Source organism: Nansenia antarctica (genome assembly GCF_963989245.1).
Source record: "Nansenia antarctica genome assembly, chromosome: 6".
Lineage (NCBI taxonomy): Eukaryota > Metazoa > Chordata > Actinopteri > Argentiniformes > Microstomatidae > Nansenia > Nansenia antarctica.
Window position 1 is genome coordinate 67,155,510 of NC_137676.1, and position 12,203 is coordinate 67,167,712.

The 12,203-nt window shown below is 44.0% G+C and overlaps 1 protein-coding gene across 1 annotated transcript; it reads right to left on the reverse strand.

Moving 5' to 3' along the window:
- Positions 1–373: 373 nt before the first annotated feature.
- LOC308159905 (uncharacterized protein) lies at positions 374–7,030 on the reverse strand. The gene is made up of 3 exons (XM_080533733.1): positions 6,926–7,030; positions 5,071–5,301; positions 374–2,166 (listed from the first exon to the last, which is right to left on the reverse strand). The coding sequence occupies exons 2-3, from the start codon at positions 5,297–5,299 to the stop codon at positions 1,934–1,936; spliced, it is 462 nt and encodes a 153-aa protein (XP_080389859.1). The 5' UTR covers positions 5,300–5,301; positions 6,926–7,030; the 3' UTR covers positions 374–1,933.
- Between the last annotated feature and the right edge of the window lie 5,173 nt (positions 7,031–12,203).

The following is a 12,203-nucleotide window of genomic DNA, read 5'->3' on the forward strand; positions in this document are numbered from 1 at the left end:
GGCAACTGAGAACCTACTTTCCTTTAGTTTTAGGCACAGGTTAGTAGATACTAATACATTGCAACTCAATCATATTCTATACATACTAACAATATTCTTTCACACAATGCTTGTTTTCATATTAAATAAACATGTCTGTGTCTTATTTATTAAATAATAGAGGTTAGTTATTCTCAGGGGACCCTGTAATAGAAATGTATTCCTTGGTCAAGCCCTTTGTGGTTTTCCTCCTTTGAACCCACGTTGCAATAGCACCATCTAGTGGTGCAAGAGGTAAACTATCTGGAGCAGAATGGGGAGAGCTCCACCCTGTGGATTAATCGGGGAAGTGACTTCCTCTTCCATGAACGTCAAAACGAGATATTTTAGCTGTAACTTTGTAAGACTTTAATAATAATGACAAAAAAACAAGGCATATGATACATTGTGTCTTTTTTTTTTGTATGTGTTTCTGTGAATATTTACAAACCACAGTTCTATAATTACGAATAGCCCAAACCATCAGTTAGTTTAACTTCATTCAGAGAAAGATTTCTGGTAAGTCGCTCAACAGGCTGGTTTCTTGGACACAGATTTAGCCTAGACAAGAGTTGCAAAATTCCCGTAAGTTTGGGACACTTTCAATAATAATTTCCAAAGTTTCCATATTGAAACCCATACGGAAGTTATCGGAACGTTTCCTAAACCTACAGGATTTTTGCAACCCCTTTCCTTGCCTCCTCGCATTCCCCATCCTCACCTCCTTCTCACAAGTCATTGGAGGATAACGTCTTGGTTCTTCCCCTCAGACTGATTTCCTCCCATGCGTTTTGACAAGGAGGCCAGGGGAGAGGACACTGCCAACCATGGAGACTCAGATAGCCAGTTCATGCTACCCTCGTTGTAGAAAAAACACAAGCAAACAATCAAAAAACAAACAATGCAACTACACTGCATTTAACAAAAACACCACACGGCTAATTGAGTACACTGAATAGTACAACCACCCAAAAAAGATGAATCAACTTTGAAGTAACATCCAACACAAGTTATACAGACAAGGACCATCTCCTCATCACATGGAACTAGAGAGATGGGAAGCACCCTTTCAGTTTTACTGCTCGAAGAACTACGAATCTGCAACAGGCCGAAACGTCCAGTTGTTGAAAGAGATCGTCCGAATGACACACGCGACACGCGTGTCACCACAACGTCCCGACAACAACAACAACAACAAACAACAACACTTGAAGCCTGTGGTTCTCTCAAGCCAACATTGTGTCCATTTTGGAGAAAAACAAAACAAACGAAAAAAAAAAAAAATCCAAATACAACGAAATTGAGGCCCCGTTCCTTGGTGTCTCCGTCTCTCTCTCTCACACCCTAGTCCCCTACGGCAGGGCTCGACATTAACGCCGTTTTACTTGTCCGGAGCTAGTAAAACTTTCACCGCGTTTGTTTGCGCGAGCACGACGACGCTGCTGGATCCCGGATATTTGTACCTGTGTGCAGGAAGAACAACAGACGGCGCAGGCGCGAGACTAGACTAGATGATCGTGAGTGAGATATTATCAAAGCGTATGAATGAATGAATATGAATGGTCTTTATTGTCATTGCTACAGTATGGGTGATCGACAGGCGAGCATGCTTTGATAATATCTTCACTCACGATCATCTAGTCTGGTCTGGCGCCTGCGCCGCCTGTTGTTCTTCCTGCACACAGGTAAACATATCCAGGATCTAGCAACGTTGTCGTGCTCGCGCAAACAACCCCGGCGAAAGTTTGACTTGCTCCGGACAAGTAAAACGGCGTTAATGTCGAGCCCTGCCTACGGAGTGGACATCTCTCACACCCTAGTCCCCCTACGGAGTGGACATCGTCTGACCAGAGCCACAGACAGGGAAGTAGAGCCCTGTGGCCTGTCTCAGACCGCACTAGTTTGACAAAGTGGACTATTTTGTGCCGCGCCGCTGGTTCTTCTTCAGCAGCTGTATGCGGTTGTGACAGTAGAACTTGATGGCCCTCCAGTCGCGCTGGTTGGTCACCAGCAGGGGGCAGAGCTGCAGGCAGCGCTCGCAGTCCGCCTTGCCCGGCACGCGGAGCTCCGTGATGTTGCTGGTCAGGTGCTCCTCCACGGCCGCGCGCTCCGCATCGGACCACGGGCGCTTCAGGACGCCGCGCTTGCCTGTGTGGAGGGAGGAGGGAGGGAGTTTTTAGCGCTTTTCATACAAACATACACTTCTGTTGGTTGGTCACACAGACACTCACTCAAGTATACATGTCATACAACACACTTCAATGTTGGTCATGAGCCTTCAGTTCATATACATGTCTCGGTGTAGTCATATATATATGTTACGGTACATGTGGGAATACGGTACATGTGGGAAAACTAGTACCTAACCCTAGTACCTAACCCTAACTAGGGCTGCCACAAACGATTATTTTCATAGTCGACTAGTCACCGATTATTTTAACGATTAGTCGACTAATCGGATCATAAATTACAGCTTATCGCACAATTACTCAATTGCTCTTATTTAGCTATCATCTTCTAAATCAGCTTTTAAATTTAGCTTGAAGTTGTTAGTTGTTGTTGTTGTAGGCATGTGCTAACTAAAAATAAAGACAATTAAAATGATTGTTCACTCAAAAATAGATATTTTAATGAATTTTGCAGATTTATTTCTGGCATCACTTGCATGTAATGTAATGTAAAGAGTAGTAGAGAGTGCAAACTGCTGAGTAAAATGAGGTAGGCTAGGCACTAGGCAACCAAAAGAATACAAAAACAAAGGTATATTGGTGAAATGTGATCGGCCCGGGAGGTATTCGTCGTGGTATTCAGGGTTGAACTGCTTAATCATTTCTTTAAATCCTTCGTCAGCAACCATGGACAAGGGTCTCATATCCTTAACCAGCATGTTCAGGATTGATCCAGTCAGGACGATGGCTTGCTGGGGTGTGCACGTTGGCATCTTGACAAGATAACTATCCATAGTAGAACGCGCCTTCTTAGCACTGTAACGTTAAGACAACATTTTTAGCTATTTGATAAGTATCGCTTTGATGACAACGTTACAGCACATAACGTAAAATAATGTAAGAAGGCTTTTAACGTAACGATATCGTTAGCCAATAACAAGCTAACTAGCTTACCGAGACGAGCCATCGTCTTCCTCGTCATCTGCCACAACGTGCTTCCTTTTTAGATGCTCGAGCATCATAGACGTGCTGCCATGATAAGCGAGTTCAGCTTTGCAAATTTTACATTTCACATTCTTTTTTTCAACGTTGTGGTTGAAATGCTCCCACAGAGGTACGAGGACGGGAAGACATTTCTCTGTTTGTTTTTCCGGGGACGTCACGTGTGCCCCGGATGACCGACACTGCGCATGTACATCAAAGACACTGGGAGACGCTAGCCAGTGGCAGCTTCAGGGAAGAAAAACGAATGCTTATTTCAGCTCCCAAAAAACATGCGATTACCAAATATGTCGGCGACGATGTCGTCGCGACCAGTCGACTAATCGTGGCAGCCCTAACCCTAACCCTAGTTTTCCCACATGTACCGTATTCCCACATGTACCGTAACATATATATTAGGGATGCACGATATGCATTTTTTCCAACCGATACCGATACCGATATTTACCCGCTTCTCGTGGCCGATAACCGATACCGATACCGATATTATTATTATTTTATTTTTTCTTTCCTAGCACCAGGGGAGCTCCCCCTCCCAAATTTCGTTGTTTGGTACCTGTACTATATCAATGACAATAAAGACCATTCAGATATCATTTCACAGTTGATAACCTGTAGTTCATGCACACCTGAAGGTAAGAAAGGCTATGTAGTGAGCAAAGATTGATGATTTAATATTCCATAGTGATCTCACCAAATCTAACTTACATCACTATTGTTAACACAACAAAGAGAACACTTCTGAGTCTTCAAATGTTCATTTATTATTTCCTCTAACGAACAGAATCTGTTATACAGTGCACAATGCTTTTTTTAGCCAAGATCTGGCCTCCTTTTATGAAAACAAAAAAGGCTCACCTAAGAGTAATTAGATCAAAAAAGTGTCAAAAATAAAGTGCACCTTGTGCATCAGTCAATACAAAAATAAAGACTTTTAAAGAACCAAAAGTTGTATAGAACTTGTACAGAAACTAGTGCCAAATGGCTGCTTAGTCTGCAGATAAACAGAATGATACAAGGCACATAGTAGGCTACACTAGTATGCTTAATAAAGCAACTGAAAAGGGCTGGGCTATGCTACTTTTAGTGCATGATGAGGATGAGGTAGGTTGTGATAAAGCCCATCAAACGTTTTGCATAAGAATTCATTGTAAACAACTTGTCTTGTATAGCCTACATTCACATTCTCACCTAAATAATAGACACGTTTTCCATTGGTGTTCCCTAATATACAAACTGAATACAATTCCTACCTCATAGAACCTTTGCAATGCAGTTTTCAAATGCGTGTTCAATAGGCACCGCAGATTTTTTGTTCGCGGCTGGGCTACCGTGTTCTGCTACTACGAGTGCTTGATATTCCTTCCATACAGCGTGCTTGCAATGGTGATTCTTCAGGTGACTTATTAGATTCATTGTGTTGTAACTCGTAGACCTTTGCCCTCCTCTCCGAACTTTTGTTGAACATGTATTGCAAATTGCAAACGCAATATCTGCCTCAGAAACTGTGAAGAATGTCCACACCGGGGAAGGCATGTTTCGCTGCGTCTCGTCTATACAAACTGCGTGCCTGAGCGCGGAAACCGGAAGCAGAGCGCGGAAACCGGAAGCAGAAATGTTTCGGGCTTCATATTATCGGTTAAATATCGGCAAAAAATTTATAAAACCGATAAATACAGATAAACATTAATTCCCCAATATCGGGCCGATAAATATTGGTGCCGATAATATCGTGCATCCCTAATATATATATATATATATATACACACACACACACACCCATGTTTTGGGCGTACAGTGCACACGCCTGATTGGAGCGCACAAACACACACATTTTGGGTGTACACACAGCTGATTTGAGCGCGCACACACACACACATACCTGATTTGAGTTGGCTTGAGCCTCTCCTGCGTCCAGAGTGGGATGGCGAGAACTGCGAGGTGGAGGAGGGCGTGGCCTTGACTTTCTTGGTGCGCGGGACCCTACCGTTGGCCTTCCCCCTCTTCACATACAGCACAGTGGGGGCGGGCGCAGGCGCAGACACCTCACCCTTCCCCTGATCGCCATCCGACTCCCCCTCCGAGCACGAGTCTGCAGAGTTCCCCGACATCACTGGAGAGAGAGAGAGGGAGGAAAAGGGAGGGGGGAGAGAGAGAGGGGAGAGAGAGGGAGGAAGAGGGAGGGGAGAGAGGGAGGAAGAGGGAGGGGAGAGACAGAGGGGTTAAGTACAGCTACTACATTTCCTAATTTCCTCCTTCTCTTCTCTCATTCAACAACATCAAACCATTTGATCAATTACTCTGTGACTATGATCAACGTAAGACATTTATTCTCACACTTTGCAGAGGTGTTATTATAGCAACAATCGCATTAGTCTCCTTAACTAACGTAATTTGTAAGAATAGGCTACAGAACCTGGTCTTAGGCCACGGTGTCATACCCAAGTAGTTATGTGTTTTTAGCATGTTGACGTTCTACTAGCATGTTGTGATGTACTAAACATGTAGTCAGACATTCATAGCGATGTTCCTTTCTAGCTACTAGCAGCTGTTTTGCGCGTGTGTGTTCGATTCAGAGCAAGGTTCTCCAGTATGTGGTTTGAGGTGTACCAACGTTCAAATACTTAAACTATGTTCAATGTATGACATCATTTGAAGGCTTACAATCAGTTTCAAAATCCGGATTATTATAATTTTTTCTTCAAATGAACTTGCCCTACTTGAGGACCTTTTCACCAGACCATGTCACAAATGTGCCTCGCAAAAATAATGAATAAACGCACTTTTCAAATACTAATCGGGCTGTACTACGACTGGAACTAAGGGAGTTAGCGGACTAACTTCAGCTCCAACTCGGAAGTTAACTCGCTAACTCCATTTAACATGTTTATTAAATGACTTTTGCAGGAGAAATGTGGCAGCAAGCGTCACGTGACGCCCGACAAAGTGGACAACCACCCGACGAACCATCGAGTCAGTGAAAGAGGGATTTTCATCCACAAACTTGTCTTAGCGGGATCCTTTTTATGTCGATAACGTGGCACAAAGTCTTCGACTCTTATCTGTCCATAACATAAGACTGCATCTCGGTGACACTTACTACCTTATTAATAATAACACAAATGCTCTCCAGCCAGCATTGTTGTGATTGTGAATAATCACTACTAATAATAACAACTTTACTTAGCTACAGAGCAGCTAATGTCCAAGGTCACAAAGCCCCCTAAGTACCTTTGTTTACTCTTAAATGGTTGACAAACGGTTCTGTTCTCCAGTTAGGGGGAGTGGCTTGTATCAAAGTGGGTGGAGCTTGTATCAAAGTGGGTGTGGCCTGTGTCAAAGTGGGAGTGGCTTAGACACAGTTGGGGAGAGTGGACCACCAGGGCCACCATCCGTCCAGCCTCTGTTTGTTTAGCAGATCTCAGATCGCTTCTTCAGGCCCGAAACACCACACTCGGTTCTTACAAATGCTGTTTTTCGGCCACTCTTGTTGTCCAAACACACTTGCATTCATCGAGGAGTTTAATGCTTTAACTGTCCAACCTTCAGCTGTTATTAAACCTGATGTTTCCCAGCAGCCTAATGGCCGTTAGGTTAGTTGCTGTGTGTGTAACCCAGCTAGCCTTTAGCTAGCTCACTAGCATTCTTCTGACCTGTTCGAAAGGGCCTTCTTTCTCTCTCGGATTTCATTCATTTACACACAGAAGACATTTCCGCACGGGTTTTGCAATACGTACCACTACTATATCCAGACGAGCTAGGAACTTTTAAACGATTCACGTTTCCAACCTCACGAAAAAGAGCCCAGGATCGCTCTCCGACCAGACGAAACCTGAGGACACGGGTGGATGACGTATTCGAAATACTTTTTTTGGGGTCGCGTATAGTGCGCGTCATTGGCCTTTCCTCCAATGGGAAGACGCCGTAGCGACATACCGAATGTCTCTAAAGTTCGACGATGCGACACAATAGAGCACTTTGTGATCAGGGGTTGATATTAATACACCCCCACGTGTCTGTCTCTCGACTGAATGGTATATATTATATACCGTCCGTATAACACACATTCACACACAATGTGTCTTTGAAAACGATACAATAGTAGATCTGTGTGCGTATGCGTGTTTATTGATTCAGATGACTCGTCATAAGGCTCAATAAGCCTACTGTGAACTATCTGCATTTCAGACACATCTGAATGTTTTCCTTCAACGTGTCTGTTTACCTTGTGATGGTATCCCATCCCCTACCATTTGTCATTGATATTGTTGATAAAATATGAGGGAGATTTAGCACGGGGCTTTTTTTTGTGTCTCGTAACGCCAAATTCATAATAATCATAATAATCATAATAATAATTCATTAAATGTATATAGCGCTTTTCCGAGGCTCAAAGACGCTGACAATATGGGAGAAACGGAAAACACAGAAACAACAAGCAACAGATAACATGGGCACAATGATAAACAATGTCCTGTGACCCCAATAACTTCCTTGCGGGCTCTGCCAACACATACAATATGACATCGACGTGTATTCTAATCACCTAAAATCATATTTTATTTGACCTATAATGCAGGTTAATATCGGTCAATATCCAACCTATTAGACCTATTAGAGCATATGCTGCAACAGGTGCAACGCTGCTACAGGTGCAATTCACAGACACCTTTTGTCTGATTTATCAAATCTGAGGTTACAGTGCAATGGTATGCAATACACACATGTAATATGTAATGTAATACACATTTATACAACAGGAAGTTTATCATTCCAATTGTTAGAGCCTATCCTGCGCCTGATATATTAGACAGCTTAATATGCCATGTGTATTATACATGACGTCCACATCCAGAGTGGTATTTTAGAACAGTGGCGCCATTCAGGGATCCATTTTCTATTGGCTAACACTAATCGACTGAAATACTGTAGCTACATACATACATACATACTAACATACATGCATACATACATGCATACACACACATACATACATACATACATACACACATAGATACATACATACATGCATACACACATACATACATACATGCATACATACATACATACATACACACATATATACATACATACATACATACATGCATACATACATACATACATGCATACATACATACATACACACATACATACATACAGGACATACATACACACATACATACATACACACATAGATACATACATACAGTACATACATACATGCATACATACACACAAAGATACATACATACATACATACATACATACATACATACACACATAGATACATACATACATGCATACACACATACATACATGCATACATACATACATACACACATAGATACATACATACATGCATACATACATACATACAGTACATACATACATACACACACACATACACACATACATACATACACACATACATACACACATACATACATACAGTACATACATACACACATACATACATACACACATAGATACATACAGTACATACATACATACACACATAGATACATACATACATACATACACACACATACATACATACATACATACATACATACACACATACATACATACATACATACACACATACATACATACATACATACATACACACATACATACACATAGATACATACATACATACATACTTACATACATACATACACACATACATACATATGAATACTTTATTTGGTTCCACAAATTATATTATACAAACAGGGAATCAAATATTTCGGGGCTAAGCAGCACTGAACACTTAAGGATACACATAACACCTCCTTCTCCACACGGCCAAGCTGCCAATAATAGCTGAGACAGAGCAAAATTTGGCAACCTGTTTGGCCTTTCTTTTAGTCATTGCAGCAATTCTCAGACCCCTCATGGTGCATTTATATACATGGCCCAGACTTCCAAATACAAGTATGCTGAATTTGCACTTGTACCCAAAGCTGGTTATCGTACCAAGTAGTGGTTGGTATTTGATATACTTGTCCTGGAAAGTCTGGTCCATGTACAGGTCAAAGGGGCAGCCTACTTCTACAATCAGCACCTCCTTGTGGCTGGTGTCAACAAAGACAACATCAGGTGTATTTGGGATGTTGGAAAAAACATCATTGGCAAAACCAAACCACTCTGGTAACACTCTGGCATGCTTGTACATAACTGCGCTAGATGGTAAGATGTTTTGTACTGTATCAGACACAATGTCCACAATACGGTCATGACGAGCTATGTACAGGTGTTTGTATGCATTACATCCATTTGTTATGTGTGCAATGGACTCTAGGTGTTGTGAATCCTGATGGTTTAAACAGAATGGACTGTGAGTGTGGGGATACCAGGTGGACAGATTGTACTTGGTCGGTAATACCTGCAGTCTTGCTTTGATGGTGAATTTCAGAACATCCTCACCAACAGCGACGTTCTTATACACTGAGTGTGAGACTGAGTGGTCAGCGAACTGCAAACAGGCTAGCTTTCCCTGTAGTCTGAGTCCACACCAGTGCTGCCTGATCTCAGACTGCTTCAGGCTGAGCAGAACCCTCCTTGCAGAGTCTCTGTGCAGTCCGACAGTCTCTTCCTGCGGTGTTGTGATGTCGGCCTTCACAATCACACAGGGGTCTGTGATCACTTCATCAGAGACAGGGACTTCAGTCTGTGTGTTAAGTTCTGTCCATCTTAGCTGAACTCCAGTCTGGTTGCAGAGGTCATTGAGATCCGGCCAGTCAGACCAGACCCCGAAGCCCTTGGCCTGGGAATCCAGTTTCCCAGAGTCTTTCCTCCTGAAGCCGAGGAAGTCGTTCTGGTGTGCGCTGGCCAGGGGGATCTTCCTTCTGTGTAGGTCCAGTAGGAGAGAGGCCCTGGCCATTTCTCTAACGGTGGCATCGTCATTGTTAAGCATGTGGAGCAGGTGGGCTAGCCTGGTGGCTATGTAGGCCCACTCAACATTGGGGACTCCCAGCCCTCCCTCTCCACATGGGAGAAAGATCATGCCCCGTGTGGAGTGTGTGTTGAGGCCCACCCACTTTCTGACCAGCTGGACAGTTCTGTTCGTCATCTCTCTCAGTGCTTTGAGAGGGATGTGCACATTGGCGAAGAGGTGTTGGATTTTGGCCAGAGCCACCTCTCTCACAGCCTGGAGCTTCATGAGGATGGGGAGGGGGGACAAGTCAATCAGGTGGAGACGATGGAGAAACTCTGTAGTGAGCTCCTCGACCTGCTCGCTCCACTCGCCAGCGATGTTAAACCTGTGGCCAAGGTATGGGTAGGTCTCATTGCGGGAATACACCCTGATGGGTTGGCCCATTACAAGAAAGGTGGGGGGCTTGTCGTTCTTGGCCTTATACCAGCGGTTGCCTCCACTGCGGCGCTCATGGAGTACGGCACACTTGGCTTGCTTCACCTCCAGCCCTGACCATTGGAGGAACTCATCAGTGCGTGCCAGCATTTTGGTGATGACATCCTCCTGTCGTGATGACACCTGCACGTCGTCCGCGTATCCCTGCACAGGATTTGGGGATCGGACATGCAGAGGAGCGCACTGGTAAATCCACTTCATCCATTGGTTGAGTGCTAAGATGAAGTTCACGGCACTCCAGGGACAGCCAGTTTTTATTCCCACCTTCAGTGCAATCGGCTCTGTGAGCTGCTGCCCACAGATAACTTGGAGAAATGAGCCTTGGTACACGCTGGATACAATATTCACAAAAGGCTGAGGCAGGTGTATTTCCTCTAATGCTTTTAGCATCACCTCATGGGGGAGTGTACCAAACGCATCTCTGAAGTCCAAAAACACTGTGTAGAATCTAGATGATTCATGTTTGAAGTCATCTATTCCGGTTTTTAAGCAAAACACATGTTCGTTCATTCCCTGTCTGTTGATGTATGCTTTCTGATGGGGGGAGAGAATCCCTGTGTCCACCAGCCAGGGTAAGATGCGGGTGAGTAAGCATTTCATAAAGACTTTATATATGGTGGGCAATAGTGAAATGTCACGCCAAGTGGAGGGATCATCTGGGACATTTTCCTTTTTTGGTATCCTATGGATGAGGGCCCCTTTCCACGAATCAGGTACCTTCTCATTGATCAGGCAGGCATTGAAGATATGTGTGAGTGTCTGTGTTGACGTGGGCCTGATAGCTCTCAGCGTCTCATAGATGACCCCGTCAGATCCACTAGCCTTGTTATTGGGAAGAGAAGCTAGAACTGCATCTACCTCTTCTGTTGTGAAATCATGGGTATCTGGGAAATAGCCTGGCTCTATTTTGTCAATGAAGTTGTACCAAGGGGGCGTGGCCAGGGGAGTGGCAGCGCTTGGTACAGTTTGACACTTAGTTGTATAATAGTTATACACATTGGCTGTATCACTAACAGTGGGCGGGGTTTCAGGAAAACAGCTGCTATTCAAAATGATATTGATTGCCTTTGATTTGCGATGTTGCCAGAGGTATGCCAGCTTGTTCCTGGATACTTGCCGTTGTTGTCGATGTGTCTCTGTCCCGGAGGCCCGCAGCGCTGGTTGTATTCTCTCACGGATGAAGCAAAGCTGCGTTTCTATCCAAGCTGTCAGCGAGTCAGGTGTAAGGTCCACCGGGAAATCGACAGAGGGTGGGAATTTCTTCAGGATTCTGGCGACATATTTCAGAAGTTTGAATCCGTATGGACGCGCGTTTCCTTGCGTCGCGGAGAATATTCCTTTATGGAAAAAAGCGCTGATAAGGATTGACACTAGTCTGCCCCACTTCTCTGCGCCTCCGGGAGTAACAGCAAAGTTGGATTGGAGCAGTTTTGTGTCCAGTGTCCCCCTGTAGGCTCTTTCATCTCTCTGGAAGTTAGTCCACTCATAGTCTGTCATTGGTCGTACATATTGCTTGAAGTCTACGGGAACATCTCCGGCCGGTGTTGGGCTTGGGTCGCAGACGTTCGGGCGTTGTTTGTAGACTCGCCCGCTGTTCAGGGCTTGTTTAAAAGCCAATCTTAGTGTGGCACATTGTATCA